Source organism: Heteronotia binoei, chromosome 2 (genome assembly GCF_032191835.1).
Source record: "Heteronotia binoei isolate CCM8104 ecotype False Entrance Well chromosome 2, APGP_CSIRO_Hbin_v1, whole genome shotgun sequence".
NCBI lineage: Eukaryota > Metazoa > Chordata > Lepidosauria > Squamata > Gekkonidae > Heteronotia > Heteronotia binoei.
In genome coordinates this window covers 160,623,163-160,641,771 of record NC_083224.1, presented here as the reverse complement: position 1 = coordinate 160,641,771, position 18,609 = coordinate 160,623,163, and the positions used below count along the sequence as shown (strand labels likewise).

The 18,609-nt window shown below is 42.9% G+C and overlaps 1 protein-coding gene across 1 annotated transcript in view; it reads left to right on the top strand.

Moving 5' to 3' along the window:
• Nucleotides 1–18,609, top strand: part of CRB1 (crumbs cell polarity complex component 1) — a 164,251-nt gene that overhangs the window by 98,327 nt on the left and 47,315 nt on the right. Inside the window, exons 7-8 of the mRNA XM_060232358.1 lie at nt 9,212–9,765; nt 12,961–13,126. Coding sequence (XP_060088341.1) covers nt 9,212–9,765; nt 12,961–13,126 — 720 coding nt within the window. The remainder of the gene's footprint in view (nt 1–9,211; nt 9,766–12,960; nt 13,127–18,609) is intronic.

The window sequence follows — 18,609 nt, the reverse complement described above, 5'->3', positions numbered from 1 at the left end:
GCCTCTTCTAGGCTTTCATTTTAGCTACTTATAATCCCTTTTTATCATTTAGAGTTCTTCTGAGGCATGGTGATCTTTGGCTCGTATTTGCTGAACTAAGACAGCCAACATGTCAACTTCTTGACAGCAATAAAAAAACATCCAATCATAACTGTTTTAACATTTTACTCAGGCCTAGGCTTCCCAATCCCCAGGTCCCAGCGGGGGATCCCCCGGTTTTACAGGCTTCCTCCCACCCCCAGCCAGCTGGCTGGCGGGGGAAGCCCCGCCTCCACAGCCACCATGCAGCTCTAGATCTTGGGCAGGTTTAGAAACCTGCAAACAGGTCTGTTTCAAAATGTGTGTGTGTCAGTGTGCCTTTAAAGTTGAGCAGGAAGTACTACATGGGAAGGGTCAGCAACACAGTCCCTCGGTGTGTTTGTGTGTGTGTGTGAGAGAGAGAGAGAGAGAGCAATTATTCCCTATGAAGAATGATTCCCATAGGGAATAATGGTGAATTGATCTGTGGGTATCGAGGGCTCTGGGGGGGCTGTTTTTTTGAGGCAGAGGCAACAAACTTGCAGCAGAGCATCCAATGCCTCTCCTCCAAACACCATCCAGGTTTCAAAAGGATTGGGGTAGGGGGTCCAATTCTATGAGCCCCAAATGAAGGTGCCCCTATCCTTCATTATTTCCAATGAAAGGAAGGGATTGAAAAGGTGTGCAGTCCCTTTAAACGTGATGGCCAGAACTCTCTTTGGAGTTCAATTATGCTTGTCTCAACCTCTCTCCTGACTCCACCCCCAAAGTCTCCTTGCTCCAGCCCAAAAGTCCCCAGATATTTCTTGAATTGGCTTGGCAACCCTAATCCCCATCCCCACCTGGGGTCTGGCAACCCTCTCTCCAGATTACAGAGATCAGTTTCCCTGGAAGAAATGGCAGCTTTAGAGAGTGGACTCTGTAGCTGTTACATTCGTACTGAGCTTGCCCCCCCCCCAAAAAAACTACCCTCCAAATCTCCAGGAATTTTTCAAGTTTGGAGTTGGCAATCCTAGTTTAGTTCAGTTTAGTTTATTTGATTTATATCCCATCCTCCCTGCCAAAGTAGGCTCAGGGGGGCTAGAAGGAGACCAGTTGAAAAACCATGCCAGGCCCTGTGGCTGCTAGATGGCATTCAGAAAAGAAGAAGAAGAAGATAGAAGAAGATGATATTGGATTTATATCCCGCCCTCCACTCCGAAGAGTCTCAGAGCGGCTCACAATCTCCTTTACCTTCCTCCCCCACAACAGTCAGCCTGTGAGGTGGGTGGGGCTGGAGAGGGCTCTCACAGCAGCTGCCCTTTCAAGGACAACCTCTGCCAGAGCTATGGCTGACCCAAGGCCATGCTAGCAGGTGCAAGTGGAGGAGTGGGGAATCAAACCCGGTTCTCCCAGATAAGAGTCCGCACACTTAACCACTACACCAAACTGGCACCAAACGAGAAGTAGTAGTGCCTGTAAGACAGAGCTGTAGAACTTCCTTCCTCTCCTCCTAGCCTTTTGTTCCAACAAAGTAGTTAAATAGTATTACTTTTTTTACCCCTTTCCCCACCAACACCATTGTCTGGGACCATCATCTGAACTTCTGGCACCACTGCAAGCACCAAGGCCCTCTCATAAGACAGTCCTGTATTTTTTTTTTCTTTTTACCATATCATGCTGTAATTGAGACAGGGCAGTCTTAAGCCAATTTCAGTGGGAGAATTTTTAAGCACATGATGGAATCCACATGATTTTTTAAAATTTTAAATATTTATACATAAAAGTTTTTAATATGCCCAAAGTAGTATATAATAAAATAGCAAAGTCATAAAATAAAATCAGTCAAATCAAAATAACAACTGCAAAAAGGAAATCTGTAACTGTCAACCACAAATGTGCTACATAAAGGGAGACACAACTGAATTTTTCTTGTACAACCAAGAGGAAGGGCTTCAAGTTTAGTCTGGTGGTCATGAGACAAGAGCTGAGACCTTGTATTCCACCACTCCAATGCATCTCCCATCATGATTTACTTCCTGATTTACATCTCACCAAAACAACAATGGCTGAGGAGAAAAGCTTTTAAGTAGAAAAGTGTAAACAATAGATTAGTTTGGCTCCCCTTTTATGCTTGCCTATATTTGCTGTACTTTTCCTCTTCCCACCCTGTTTTATGGGAGCAGGTAGCGATGTCTCTGCCACTACCACATCAGTTGAATACACGGGACAGAACACAGTATTGTGCAAAATTAGCCACCAATGTGGGGCCTAGAGATCTCCGCTTTTACAACTGATCTTCAGTTGGCAGAGACCAGCTGCCCTGGAGAAAATGGCTGCTTTGGAGGATGGAGTCTAGGTCCCTCCCCCTTCCAAACTCTGCCCTCTCCTGGATCCACCCCCAAAGTCTCCAGGTATTTTCCAGCACTGACCTGGCAACCTTAACCAATGTCCTGAGAGAACTGAAATTTCTTAGCAAGCTATGAACAGCGTAGCAGCCTACCAATATTTCCACAACTGTAGAGTTCTTTTTAAAAGTGCTTAACTTTCACTGAATTGTGCTCCCAGTTCAAATGTAGAAATATCTGGCAGAGTTAAGATTCATCACAGTGAATCCAGGTAGGAAATGGAGGGGAAAGAGAGGACATGAAAGGCCTTAACTCTTGGTTTAATCCAAAGCACCATATCCTTAGCAGATGTTAAATAGCACAGTTGCAGTGAATTTAGCGGAGTTATGTGGATTTGCACCAGCTGATATCTGGTCTAAGGGGCTTACTGGACATAATTGTTCAGAAAGCTTCAGCTCCAAAATGCATTTTAATTTTTAAAAAATATTATATCATTACATATGCTGCCCTTTACAATATACACCTATTTTTGAAGCTGTTATTATTACTATTGCCAAATGACATTGCTGGAGCCATAATTGTAGGAGACGGCTTTGAAGTTCAGCAGTAATTTATCCAAAGGGTTGAACGGCAACTTTGGAGGAGAGGACAACATCTGGTAAATATGTTTGCCTCTTTATACGAAGCAAAATTAAAACCATCCCACTCCAAGGAAGGCTTATGTGTCCATTAGGACTGTTGCAAATGATTAGAAAGTATTTGAGACTTTTTTGTCCCCCTGCTGACCACAACATTCTACAATTCATGCAATTCATCGCACCCATTTTGATTCAACAGTTGTATTACATATTTGTAGAGAGAAATCCTTGAATGTGACTGATCCAGAGTCTTGCTCACAGACACATCACAATTTCTTTCCACACAAACGTCAACTCAATTCAAGACATTTGCTTCCTTGAAAAAAACTGGAAATGGAATGCCTCCCCTCTAAATATGGGATATATGCCCCAAAATTGTCATGGCACTTCCTCACAAGCCATAAATCCGAACTTCGAACCAAGACACTATGGTTTCTAGGAGAGTCTGAAAATAGGACATTGGTACGTCTCTCCCGCAAAATACAAGATATTATCCCAAGCACTCATTTTCCCCTCTGTCTCTTTCACACACACACAAAGGTTTATCAACCAATTACTGAATATCTGCTTAATCAATCATTTGCCATGTAATGGTTTAAACCATAAACAAATGTCATATTGCCCAAATCTGAACACTAGTAACTGAAAGAAGTAAAGATCACTTCAGTTTTTCAACAATGCTTCTAATTATAGTTGCCAACCTCCAGGTGGTGTCAAGATAGAGAGCTCATGGGTATAAATAGGCAAATAAATATAGAACACTTTGTGAGGGCTTTTACTAATGCATATACCAAAACAATTTTTGTACTAAACAATATTCAGTGGTATTAAAAAAAAATTCCCTTCTACAGAAAATTGTACAAAGTTCTCTCTTTGTTTGCAGAGCTACACAAAGTCCAAGAAATTCCAAAATGGATATGACTGCTTCCCAAAACAGGTGTGGCTGCAAACGGAGTGCTGCTTCTGTCTTCTTTTTGGAGTATTCTTCTTCAGGCAGCTCACCAAAGGGGTAAATTATTTCAATTGGCTGTGCTCTTGTCTTCAATGGATATGGCTCAGCACTTCTATTTGCCCTGGGCTTTTCTTGAAAGGTCTGGCCAATTGAAATAATTTACTTCTTTGGTGAGCTGCTTGAAGAAGGATACTTCGAAAAGAGGACAGAATCAGCACTCCATTTGCAGTCACACCTGTTTTGGGAAGCAGTCATATCCATTTTGGAATTTCTTGGACTTTGTGTAGCTCTGCAAACAAAGAGAGAACATTGTACAATTTTCTGTAGAAGGGAATTTTTTAAATACCACTGAATATTGTTTAGTATAAAAATTGTTTTGGTATATGCATTAGTAAAAACCCTCACAGAGTGTTCTATATTTATTAACCTCCAGGTGGTGGCAGAAGATCTCTGTGATTACAGCTGATCTTGAGGGGCTAGAGATCATCTCACCTGGAGAAAATTGCCACTTTGGATGGTGACTCTATGACATTATATCCCACTGAAGTTTCTCACTCCAAACCCTGCCCTCCTCAGGCTCCACCCCCAAAATCTCCAGATATTTCTCAAGATGCAGCTGACAACCCTACAGCTAACCCTGAAGAGAATGAAAAACACATTTTTAAATGTTTTCTTCTGCATTCTATATTACACCAAACATATCAGGCCACTAAATAAATTTTAAAAATAAAATAAATAGCCTAACAGTGAAATCCTATGCTGCAGAGCTACTGCAGCCGAAGCACATTGAAATCAGTGGATTTACATTGGAGTAACTTTACATAGGATGGCACAGTAGAACAACTGCTGAGTTCTTAACTTACAACCCCACCAGTAAACAATGGCCCTGACCCATCTATCATCTATAGCTTTCATTAATTACCTGTTGATTAAAACTTGCAGACCTTTTATGTAACTCTCTGTGTGTATCTGTACATGCACACAAGCACACCTTAGGATATCGTCGTTCTTTATGTTGCAAGATAAAGAAATGATGATAAGCAGTTGACACAAGCAAGGCAACAATTTCTGTATACCCACAAAAGTAACAAGCAAGTTACCATGTTGATTTATTTTCATCATCCAGATGTAATGGCTCACGAGGTTAATATTGACCAAGGTTATGCTAAATGCCCATCGAACCACAGACCAGATCCAATATTTCTTTTGAAGTCTCGTAATTGAAAACTGCTTAGCTCACCATGCTTGCTTTTTTGAAGGCTAACCTTGCTTCCTTTATCCTCATTTCTAAGGTTGCAAGTCCTCTTGCTACTTGCTGGCTTAGCTGCGTCACGAGCGTTCTCTCTTCAATATGAAAAATGTCTTTCAAGTATTCCCCTAATAGAGAGAAGAAGAAGAAGAAGAAGGTTTTTTTTTTTTTTTAAACCAATCTTTTATGCTTAAAACACCCGTTTCAGCACAGGACAAAAGATTTATGTCTGTCTGCTATATTTTTTAACAAGCACATAAAGAATGAACATTAAGATAATCTAATTCACAAAATTAAACCTTTTTTTCACATGTTATTTATGAAATTGTGTATTCAGAAATAAGTCAGGGATTTATTTCCCCATTAAATAAACTCAGCCAGATAGGACGCAAACAACAGTTAGAAGGGCAGTCGGGGTTTCCACAAAGAGTGCCCCTGTTTTCATGGGTCCTATAACCCTTTTATTAAAACAAAATGCTGCAGGCAAAAAGTTTGACCTATGGAGGCTTCATTCGTTTTTTAAAAAAATATAAAGCCAAAGCATGACTATAAAGTTCCCAGAGACTGGGGGGGCGGGGTTTGGGGGGGGAGAGGTATTTATTTATTGGGTTTTCATTTTGTGTAAGAAACTTACTTAATGCTATTTGGTATATAAAACAGTAGCACATTAAACAATTTAGTTTGATTAGGCAGTTATGGTAGTCTTATATGTACTCTATCCACAGTGGGGAACCGAAGTGGCATAGGTCATTCTCCACTCCTCCATTTTCATCTTCTCAAGAACACTGCCAAGCAAGTGACTGCCCAAAGGTCACCCAGGAGATTCCACAGCAAACTAGCAATTTGAACCTGGGTTTCCCAGTTCCTAGTCTCACACTCTATACCACACTGGTTAGCTGTATTGTTTGTCCATATGTTTACATGGTATGGAAGCCACTTAAATGTGATCCTGCCCCCTTCCCCACCAAATATTTTTAGAATATTTTGATTATTTCCTACCCATATATTGCTCTAGTGAAATAAAAGTTGTTTCATGATCCAGCCCCATGAGGCACCAGTAATGGCTATAAGAGCCAGTTTGGTGTAGTGGTTAAGTGTGCAGACTCCTACCTGGGAGAACCGGGTTTGATTCCCCACTCCTTCACTTGCAGCTGCTGGAATGGCCTTGGGTCAGCTATAGCTCTCGTAGGAGTTGTCCTTGAAAGTGCAGCTGCTGTTAAAGCTCTCTCAGTCCCACCTACCTCACAGAGTGTCTGTTGTGGGCTGGGGGAGGTAAAGGATATTGTGAACTGCTCTGAGATTCAGAGTGGAGGGCGGGATATAAATCCAATATCGTCATCTTCTTCTTCTGTAAAGAAGTTCTGCCCTGGTTACATGAATGATGGGACTCCCTTCCAAATCAGTGCTGCCAAGGCCCAGGAAACAACAAGAATAGCATGAACCGAAACCACATAATCAGTCTACCTTACACCTTAAGCATGATTGACAGAATTAACTAGTAGCTAAGACAGCTAGAGTGCTGGACTATGACAGGGAAGACCCAGGTTTGAATCCCCCCTCTGCCATAGAAGTTTGCTGGGTGACCTTGGACCAGTCACTCAGTCTAAGCTACTTCACAGGCACAGAGAGCCAAGGACACTTCACTGAGGCCCTTGGAGGAATGCCAGGACAAAAATGTGATTGTTGTGTATGTGGACTCTTTGGTTCATGTGTTCTATTAGTTCCTGCCTGGCTCATTGGAGCCTTTAGGGCTTAGCTTGGGGACTGGGAAACAATGGGAAGTAGGATCCAAATCCCTGCTTCCCCTGGCCAATTACCAGCCCCCTGCTGGTTCAAATGACCCAATGGGGTCTCAGCACGAGAACTTGACTGTGTATATATTTGGACCCGTTGGCGCAGTTCAGTAGTCTTGAGTCAACCATTACCATGTTGCTATCGACAGGGGTCATTTTGTAGGAAAAAAGGTGGTGGAACTCATCCAGGGATTGTTATGCAGCTGCACCTACTATTCAATGGACAAGGTGGAAAGGAGGAGGTGGAACTGTCAGAAAGGTTCAGGAGCTGTGCTCCTGTGAGCTCCCACTGAATCCGAGGCCTGGTTATCGATAATAAAAGAGCTTTGATCATTTCAACCTCGCCTCTCCGTTCATTGAACCCACTATTTAACAGTGATAGATTACGATTATTAAAATCCTCATCAGAGAATGAGTAGAGAAGTATTAAGGTTAGCAGTTTTACTTTAGTAACTGAGATGGGGGGGACGTCTATTTAAAGGTGACTGAGTCACACTATTTCAGGTCTAGAAAGGGAATGGGCTATGCAGGTTTCATTCTTGAGCCTAAAAACAGAAGATAGGGCACTTAAATACAGCAGACCTATCACCAGAAAACCTTTGCAACTGGATCTGCTGAGGCAGATGCCAAGTGAAAAGATTTTTAGAAGAAATTTTAGAAGAAAACCTCACAAATACTACAGTTTAACACCTAAAATGTAGAGGGGAGGAAAATATCTGATCAGCATCTCACAGTCTATTGAATCTCTTTAGAGCAAAACACAGCAGATGGCGGGCAGGAGGAGGGGAACAACAGCATTGGTTAGATACTCAACTGTGAGAGCCAGTTTGGTGCAGTAGTTAAGAGCAACGGCTTCTAATCTGGAGAACCAGGTTTGATTCCCCACTCTTCCACATGTAGCTGCTGGGTGGTCTTGGGTCAGTCACTGTTTTCTCAGAACTGTTCTCTCAAGAGGCATTCTCAAAAGAGCTCTCTCAGCCACCCCACTTACCTCAAAGCCTGTCTGTTGTGGGGAGAGGAAGGGAAGTAGATTGTAAGCCACTGAGTGAAGGGCAGGGTATAAATCCAATTGCTTCTTCTTCTATGTATACTAATATACATAGAAGGGAGTGGGTTGTGCCCATTGGCTTCATCTCCATGAGTTTGGTGGAAGATCTTTTTGGAGGAAGTGCAGACTCTTCTATGCCTTGAGGCCTTCTGCAAAAATGCCCTCCTGCACAGTAGTGCTATTTATCCAGCAGTCCAAAGCAAGTTTCATTCCTGATCACCTTGTGCCAGGCAGTTCTTTCACAGCAAAACTCTTCAGCTGGCTCAAACACTCCAGGACTTGAACCAAGAATCTCATTTCTTTAGACTAGAGGTGGCCAACGATAGCGTTCCAGATGTTTTTGGCCTACAACTCTCATCAGCCCCATCAGCCAATGGCTGGGGCTGATGGGAGTTGTAGGCAAAAAATATCTGGAGAGCTACCGTTGACCACCCCTGCTTTAGACTGGGAAATGTACTTGGAAGTGTGTGTGCTCAGGCCTCTGCAGTGCTCTCTTCAGGTACATGTGGGACGATGCAACACTGGCACCTATAATTGGCAAAAAGTATAAAGCTTCTGCATTGGCCAGCTAGACTATATCGCGGAGCTTGCCGCATACCAGTTCCCCCCAACACACACACCTGAACTTTGAAAACAGGTTACCAAAAATAACCTACCTACCAGTGATACCAATTACAGTAAATGTATAATTTATTCTGCCAACCAGAGGGACTGTGTTCTTTTTGGGTGCCAGCACTGAAGTGGAAAAAAAGCAAGTAAATTTCAAAATCTAAAAGGTTCCACCAATGGACTGCCAGATTTTGATGACAGGCCCCATCCCTGATGCACAAGATTCTGCCCTGGCTTTGTCCCTTCACATTCCATTCTGGATCTACTCCAGTCTCCTCCCACTTCTTCCATGCTTCTGACTCAGCCCTCCGTCTGTAATAATCTGAAATTAAGTTATTCTAAGAACAAGCTTGATAGCTATGCTGAAATTGACCAGGAGAGCTAGTCATTTTCACTATTTAAAATGCCAATAGGAATTTGATTTAGTCCCAACACAAGATGTTCCTAATCTTTTTGCAACATCTGCATTGAAGCCTTCTGCAAAAATGTTCTCCTGCACAGTAGTGCAGTTGCCATCAGTTCCTCTGCCTTAAAGATGTATAATTTTCTCTCTTCCTTTTCACCACACAAACTCAAGAATACACTCCAGGAAGATTTGGACATGAGGAATCCGTTGGGTATGCTGCTTTTTCTGTTACCAGTAGTGGTCACGAAGTTGCGACAATATCAATGTTTGTACGGACACGTAAGCCTTCTGGCTTGCTATTGGCTCTGGAAAAAAATTCATCTGTGTATCTGAAGGTCTGGTTGGAAGACGGGAAGCTCGTCATGTCAGACTCAAGTTCCAACAAACTCATAGGAACTCAGATTGTGAATGATGGACATTTCTATTTAATATCCTTAAAAACAGAGTCAAATAAAGCTGAACTATTCCGGTCATCTCAAAATCTGGGCTTCATTTCTATGCCAGTCACAGTAATCCAAAGCGGAGCTATTCTCTATGTTGGAGGGTTACCAGACGAACGAGAAACCAGTGTAAACGGTGGGTATTTCAAAGGCTGTGTCCAAGATTTAAGACTGAGCAACCAACCGCTGGAATTCTTTCCTGTCAGTACTTCATCGAATTCTGTCGTCAACAACAGAGCACTGATCAACATAGCCCCAGGCTGCACTGGAGACAACCTCTGCAAGGTAAGGGAGCTGTTCTCAAAGTGCCGTTTCCATGTTTGCAACACAGAATTCTCTTTTGAACTAGAAGCGCTCCAAAACAGCATGTGACAGCAAGAATAGCTTAACACAAGATCCGAAACAGGCAAGTGAGATCAGATTTTGCCAAACAGCCTCACAATTTGTGGGTATCAATACCAGAAAACATCTGGGGGGCTGGAAACAGGGCCCTTAAACAGCAAGGTAATGATAACCAGTTAGCAAACCTGCTATTCATTAAGAGCAACTTGAACTCACTGCAGTTTTCAAACCAAAAGATTCTCATAATTACTGTAAAAGCAGACTTTCAGAACAGGGGTAATCATATGGCATGTTATGGGCATCAGATCTGGAAACAAGGCCCATAAAACTTTTAAGTATTGAAGAATGTTGCAGCCTGAAAAAATCACAAGGGCAGACTTAGTGTGGATGGCGTCTACAAGAAGTCACCTGGCCCTCCCCATATTTCTTATTTCACATTGTATAAAAATAATGGATTTATCAACAATACCCTTCTTGAATTACATGAGGTGATTTATGCAGGTTTATGTACTGTGAGTTACAATATAGTCTTCATTCAGAACAACTATTGTTTCAGTTATATCCTGTTTTTTTAAAAAAAATTCTTATTATAATGGCTGACTTTTGCTTTTGCTAGTTCTGTTTTTCAGTTTTAAGATATACTCTTGGCAAAGCACGAAAAGGGGGTGTACAGTTTAACAAACAGGGTTCTCTGCTGAAGCAAGGTCAAATGTACATCGGCTAGAGATGGGGAAGAAGGCACAATCCTGCTCTCACCATCTACTGAAGGGCTTTTTCTCCTGATATAAAATTGCATGTCACTTTAGGCCAGGGGTGTCAAAGTCATTTGTTATGAGGGCTGGATCCAACATAAACTTTATAAAGGAAAGGAAAGGTCCCCTGTGCAAGCACCAGTCATTTCAGACTCTGAGGTGACGTTGCTTTCATGTTTTCATGGCAGACTTTTTTACGGGGTGATTTGCCATTGCCTTCCCCAGTCATCTACACTTTATAAAGGACACAGACAAACACAATTAAATATTTTTTTAAAAAAATTAAAACATGCTTAAAACATTAGCACTTGTTGGTCTTAAAGGTGCTTTCTTTGTATCTCTCCCATGCAATCCAGGGAACTGGGCAAAGGGAGTTCTGACTCTTTCCTTCCTTCCCCAGGGGACCAGGAGGGGGAGGAGCCTCAGCCAATAGAAGGAAGAGAGGCTTGGCTCAGTAGCTCTGCTATGTGACTGAGAGGCATATGAAGCAAGCTCTCCCCCCTTTCCTTCCCAAGGAAGGAACCTCAGCCAATGAAGAGAATAGAGGTTTTGCTCTGTAGCTCCTATGCTATTGAGCAAGCCTGGCAAAGCAACCTGAGATGCAGAAGGAAACAAGAGAGATGGAGAAGGAAGCAGATGACAGCCAGTTGTTTGGGGACCAGATAGGAACCTTCCAGGGGCCTGCTTTAGCCCTTGGGGCCTGCTTTAGACGCTCTCAAAATCTCGTCCTATTGGAGTCCTGTAGCAGAGTCATTCCTCTGGCCACCACCCAACCTTGTTCTAATAACAAGAGTGACTCTGACACTAGGGAATAGGGCAGCCAATCCCTGGATGGGAGCCAAGGATCTTTTGGTTTGGAGGCCCTCCCCCCACTTCAGCATCATCAGAAAGTGGTGGCGGCGGGGGAGAGAAATGTCTTCTGGGTATTCCATTATTCCCTATGAAGACTGATTCCCATAGAGTAGAATGGGAAATTGGTCCATGGGTATCTGGGGCTCTGGGGGGGCTGTGATTTGAGGTAGAGGCACCAAATTTTCAGCATAACATATGGTGCCTCTTCTCAAAACACCCTCCATGTTTCAAAAAGATTGGACCAGGGGGTCCAATTCTATGCACCCCAGAAGAAGGTGCCCCTATCATTATTCAAATTGGAGGGAAGGCATTTAAAAGGAACGTTTCCGCTTTAAATGTGATGGCCAGAACTCTTCAGAGTTCAACTGTGCTTGTCATACCCTTGCTCCAGGCTCCACTCTCAAAGTCTTCTGGCTCCACCCCCAAAGTCCCCAGATATTTCTTGAGTCAAAATCCAATCTTCTTCTTCAAACCTGGCAACCCTACTAGGGAATATTTTCTAGAAGTGAGGAGTGCCCCTATAACCTGGCTCAGTTCTGCAGGGAGTACAAAGCTGTCCTTTTCAAGTGGGCCTTTGGTGGACACTAGTGTAGGTGGTGAATTATATTTGTGGAGGGCATGGGGGATGGCTGTTAATGTTTTCAGTTTTTGATGATAATTTTACATCTTATTGGAAGCTTTGGCTAGCTGTGCATTTACAAAAAAAAGTTGTAAACAACCATATTAAAATTGCATGGATTTTGTTTTGTGATTACAGCCTTTGTGTTTTCAGCAAGAAAAGGTGGGCTAAAAAAAAGTGTGGTGAATAAATACCTGTTGCACACAAGATGTGTTGTGCATAGTGGGAAGGCATTGTTACAACCCTGTAAAAACCCATATTGCACACGGGGTATGTTTTTATTCCAAGTCAAATAGTTATCCAGTCCAATGCCATGCTACAAAATATCCTCCCTTCTAGCCCTCCATAATTTAACCTTCAATATGCATGTCACAGTTTACTACAAGAAAAGATCTGTTTCACTACAGAAAAGTATTTTGCAGAATAAATAGCTCCAGGTTATAACATTCAAGCACACGTAGGCTAACAACTAATAGGGGCAGTTATAAATATATCCTGTCTCCTCTCCTTTTCTATTTTGCTGATTTAGAGTGGTATAAGCAGTTCTAACCATGTCCTGTAAAACATACATAATTTAAAGGATAGATGGAACACACCTGAGGAGAGGAAGAAAGAAGGTGGCAGATTCTCTTTTGCACCACAAGTCTCTTTCCTTGTTTACAGGGCTTTTTTTGAGCAGGAACACACAGGAACACAGTTCCAACTGGCTTGGTATCCAAGGGTGTGGCCTAATATGCAAATAAGTTCCTACTAAATTTTCTCTACCAAAAAGCCCTGCATGAAAAAATGGTGCTGTCAGGGGGTGTGGCCTAATATGCAAATGAGTTCCTGCTGGGCTTTTTCTACCAAAAAGCCTTGCTTGTTTGTAACAGAGGGTATTGTCGTTCACACTTTACTCCTGTCTTTCTTGTTCAGCCCAACCCTTGCCAAAATGGTGGTGTTTGTTATTCGATCTGGGATGACTTCACTTGCTCCTGCCCACCAAATACAGCTGGAAAAGCTTGTGAAGAAGTAAAATGGTGTGAACTTGATCCATGCCCTCATGAAGACCAATGTCAGCTGGTGTATCAAGGATTTGAATGCAAGTATTTCCACACCCCAATAATTCCTACATTCTTTGGAACACAGTGCCAGTTTTCACAGATGAGTCTAATGAGAGTTTTCCACATGTCGGATCTGTTTTGAGCATACTCATGTTGAAACCAGAACACTACTCCCTAGTGTTGGGCTGCCAATCTCCAGGTGGCAGTTGGAGATCTCCCACTAGCACAATTGATCAGTCAAGCTAAAGAAAATGGCCATTTTGGAAGGTCGACTCTATGGCATTATGCCTCATTGAAGTCTCTTCCCTGCCTTCCTCAGGCTCCACCCCTAAAATCTCCAGGTATTTCCCAACCCAGAGATAGTAACCCTACTAGTCCCTGTCATCAAATACAATTAAAGGGTTAGGAACATATCGCCAAATTTAAGTTTTGAGGATTAACATACATCTAAAGTTATACATAGAAAAGATTATAGGGAAGATCTAATAATCTAATTTTCTAAGGGTGAAGATAGCTGTCCGCATTCAAAAATTGAGTGACGTCATGTGATATCATTGTACTCATTTTTTTTTTCTTTTCTAAATCAACTCTTGGGGAGGAAATAGTTCTGTTTGGTTGTTTATTTTTATTACATTTTTATATTCCAGTTCAGTCACCTTTATTGGAATTAAAAGAGAGATAAAAGAGAAAATATAGATATAAACACATATGCAAAAAAAGTAAAGGTAGTCACATATGCATAAAAAGGTAAAGTTAGTCCCCTGTGCAAGCACCAGTCTTTTCCGACTCTGGGATCACAATGCATCACATTTTCACAGCAGACCTTTTTGTGGGGTGGTTTGCCATTGCCTTCCCCAGTCATCTACACTTCCCCCCCAGCAAGCTGGGTACCAACCTCGGAAGAATGGAAGGCTGAGTCAACCCTGAGCTGGCTACCCGAACCCAGCTTCCGCCGGGATTGAACTTAGGTCATGAGCAGAGCTTGGACTGCAGTACCGCAGCTTTACCACTCTGCACCACGGGGCCCTCACATATGCATACAAATAGATAAAACATGCCAGCAGGAGTTAAGATAAAAAACGTTCTAAAAGGGACTAAAATCCATACAAAAACAAGTCAAAATCAATCTGTCAAATACATTACTGTGCATAAGAAGAGCAGCCTGCAAAAACTCTTCCACAGCATCAGTTATGTTCCCATCATTTTTATATTGTATCCTCACCTGTGTGGTCTTGGAGCAGTTAACCTATTTTAGGCTGTAGGATCAAAAAATTATTCATCCTCCTAAAGGAAAACTAATGGCCTTATGGTTGTGGTGAAACATATATTGCCTAATTTCTGTGCTGACACCAATTCACCTTATAGTGGTTTGGTTTGCAATTGTTTAAAATATTTTAAATTTGGTGAGGTGCTAGGGATCCTATAAAACAAGCAACCCAAAATTATATCATTATCTCCACCAGTTCCCTCCTAATGCTAAAGATAATTTTTTAAAAAATCTCTTCACTCTGTGGAGTATGCATTCCTGCTCTTTACTGCTAGAAACAGTATCTAATAAATGAAGGAAATGGAAGAATATTACTCAAATAAGGCTAACATTGAGCTCCCTTTCACGTTCATTACATTTGACTGATTATGTTGAGTAAAGGAGGACTGAGGTTGTAACCACCATACTAAATTGGGAAAACTCTGACACCATGTTGTCTTGCATTTAGGGGACTGAAATTACAACACAGAGTACCTAGTGCTCTCAGGGGAACTGCGGGGAACCGCAGGTCACCTGACAAGGAATGGACTTACCTGACCGCCTATGAAGATCTATGGCATGAACTTTAAATGGTCAGGAATGGACTGGATGGGGAAGTGGGTTGCTCTGGGTGAATGTATATAATGGGGACCCAGACCCGCCATGTTTCTCTTTGTGATGTACTCGCTAATAAAGAATGTTGACTGCTGATCGTCTTGGAACCCAGGCCAGTACATTACACACTATATCCAGACAGTGGAATATTATGGGGGATAGGTAAGGGAACAATTGAAGTATTTGGCATCACTGTTGTTGTTTGGAGTGACAGCATGACTCACATTTTACATCACAAACAGATAAGGTTAATCTTATTTAGTGTCCTAAAATGTCTTCCTGCTTGTCACTTCCCGGCAAGGCATTCCAAGTGACATCTATTTGCATGCTAATCAGCTGCAGGTTTCTTAAAGGGAAACATTTGATAATTGTGAAAAGTTTTGAAAAGAGCCCTATGGCGCAGAGTGTTAAAGCTGTAGAACTGCAGTCCTAAGCTCTGCTCACAACCTGAGTTTGATCCCCGACGGTAGCTGGTTTTTCAGGTAGTCGGCTCGAGGTTGACTCAGCCTTCCATCCTTCCAAGGTCAGTAAAATGAGAACCCAGCTTGCTGGGGGGAAAGTGTAGATGACTGGGAAAGGCAATGGCAAACCACCCCATAAAAAGTCTGCCATGAAAATGTTGTGAAAGCAACGTCACTTCAGTCAGAAACGAATGGTGCTTGCACAAGGGACCTTTCCTTTCCTTGATAGTTTTAAGCAGGGGTCATTTTGTAGAAAAATAGGTAGCATAACCCATTAGCATATGCTGCCCCCCAGCCAAAAGCAACACTCACCTGGGGCTCTCCTGACTGCCCCCCCAGTCAAAAGGCCAACAAGCCACCCACCACCCAAAATTACATAAGAAGTGGAGAAAGGGTGGTGTGGGCTTCTCCAGGGGTTAATGAGGGCTGATGGGGGCATGGCAAAGCCCCTGGTGGCTGGCTGGCTGCCTGGTCTCCTCCTAATCCAGGGATTGTTATGCAGCTGCACCTACTATTCAATGGACAAGGTAGGTGGGGAGGAAGAGGGGAAGCCATCAGAAAGATTCAGGAACTGTGCTCCTGTGAGCTCCTGCTGAATCTGAGGCCTGGTTTTAAGCCAGGGAATTTCAGTAGCTGCTAGAAAGTCAAATATGGCTGCCAACTCCAGGCAGGGAAGTTATAAGAGATTTTGGGGTGGAGCCTCGGAGGAGCGGGGTTTGGGGAGGACATTGAGTTCACCCTTCAAAAGCAGCCATTTTCTCTAGGGGAACTGATCTCTGTGGTCTGAAGATCAGTTGTAATTGCAGATCTCCAGGAGGTTGGCAACTCTAAGCATTGACAGTGGTAACAATTTATGTCTGTAACTGTTAATATGCCAGGTGACAACAAATAAATTTCTACTATCTCAAAACAAAAATAATACTATGTTTGCAGGGTCTGAATGGGACTAATTCATAGCAGTAGGCAAAGTTGGAGAGCAAAAACCATACAACGAAAACAGTAGCTGTACTGCACTTTCCTTACATTCTCACTTCTCTCTTCGTACCTTCCAGTCATCCAGGAATGTCTTGCTCATGGTGTTCTCTACCATTTGAAATACAGCAAAACAAGCAGGAACCCACAGAGACTTGTTGGGGACATCTCTAGGGTTGCCAGGTCCCTACATTGTGCCGGTGGGGGTGGGAGAGCTTTCTGGGGTGAATGAATGAATGAATGAACTTTATTACAGTCATAGACCAATATAAAAACTATAACACATCATATAAAACCCTCCTAAAATACCTAAGATAGTATAAAATACCCTCCTAAAAAAACATAAAATACAATAAAATACATAAACATTTCCCCACCTATACAATCCAAGATAACTAAGATATAATTGAACCAATTTTAAAATTCAAGTCAGTTCCAATTTATATAAATCCTTTAAATCAGAGTATATAAAAACATTTATAAACTAAAATTCCAAGAGATCATACAAGACATGCAGTTTCTTGTTTCTTAGTATGGAACTTCACAAGATAATGGCAAAATTTGGCTATCTGTCTAGAGATAGTTGGACTTGCATCCACCAAAAGTTTCTCCAAACATGCCTCGTCCGCGTCTGCCATTGGTTTAACTACAAACGGGGAAACAAACCTATCCCTCTGTACCTGGTGGAAAGGGCATCGAAAAAACATGAGTCATCGACTCCACCTCTCCCATAGCACAAGGACAGCGTCGGTCTTCATACGGGACTTTTCTATATTTCCCTTCTAGCACCTTTGAGGGCATGGCTGCGCATCGAGCCAACGTAAAGGCTCTTCTGTGGGCTGGTACCTCCAAATAAAAAAAGTACTTGGCCGAGCTTTCTGGGAGTAGGGGGTGGAATGACATCACCACACATGTCATCACACCAGGGCCATCACATGGTGATGCTCTCTTTTGGGGGCAAACCCTTTGGTAAAATTGGGCTAAAGCCATAAAGTTTTGCCCAAAAAACAGAGCATTGCCATGCAACGTCCCTGGCCTGATGACATCACTTCTACATAATGTCATCATGTTGGGGTCATGGCTGGTGGGGTGGGGCTTTTCCCGCCAGCCAGTTGGTTGGCGGCGAGCAGAAGCCAGGAAATCAGGGGATCCCCTACTCCCACTTAGGAATCAGCAACCCTAGACATCTCATTTTCCCTCCCTCATTTCCTCTTTCCCTTCCCTGAAAGCCCCTATAGCCTGCTTCCTTCTCTCTTTCCCACCAAACAGCCAACCTATGTTTATATGATCCTCTGTTTCAGCTTTCACCCCAGAGTCTCTACCTAGGAAAATTATGGTCTAGTTTGTGGTGCTGGCTGCTGGGCCAGGTCCACTTGAATGGCAGGGAACCCTCATTTTCCCCTAAAAAGTAGCCTAGGGCAATATAGACCAGGTCTGTGGTGCTGGGGGAGACAGACCTCAATATTTCCCATCTGCTGTTTCTGCAGAAGACAGGAGAGCACTGGGAAGAACAACATGGTCCTGGAAAGGGGCCTTCCCAATCTTTTAACACTCACCCCTGGTGGAGGGAGGACTTGCTGCACCCAGTATCACAAGACTTGCCCAGCTTGGAATTTGTTCCTTTTTGGCTTCAATCCTATGTATTACTCAGCAGTAAATCAATTATACATTAAGCAAGAGGCTTAATAAATTAAGCAACTGGCTTAATTTAAATTAAGTGGTAGAGCACCATTTCCACTTTTCAGGAAAGCGGATGACTAAGCCCTCATCCACATGGGGGAGAGATGAAAGCCCTTTCCTGTCTGCTGAGAAAAGCCTAACTGGGAGTCTATTGGGCAAAGACACATCCCCACTTCCTTTTCTTTCTTCCTGGGAAAAGTGTATTTTCCCCCAGCTCTGCCTCCATTGCCCTACGAAACAGCCAGCCTGCCTGCCTTCCTTCCTATTTCTAACCTGCCCTCCCCACAAGTGGGCTCAGGTCTTACACTGCCTTTTTCCCTTGCTGAACTTCCGGGCTTCTGCTCTACCGGAGCTGGTTCCCATGACATGGAGAGTTTCTACTAAGCCAGCACCACTTGACAAAACAAGCCAGGCCAGCAAATTATGCCTGTCCTTTTTTCCATACTGTGGCTTAAAACAATCTGAGGAGAGAATTTTTAATTGGGAAAGGGATGGGATGGGAGGGGTTAGATTCCCCTAGCGTTGCCAGCTCTGGATTGGGAAATGC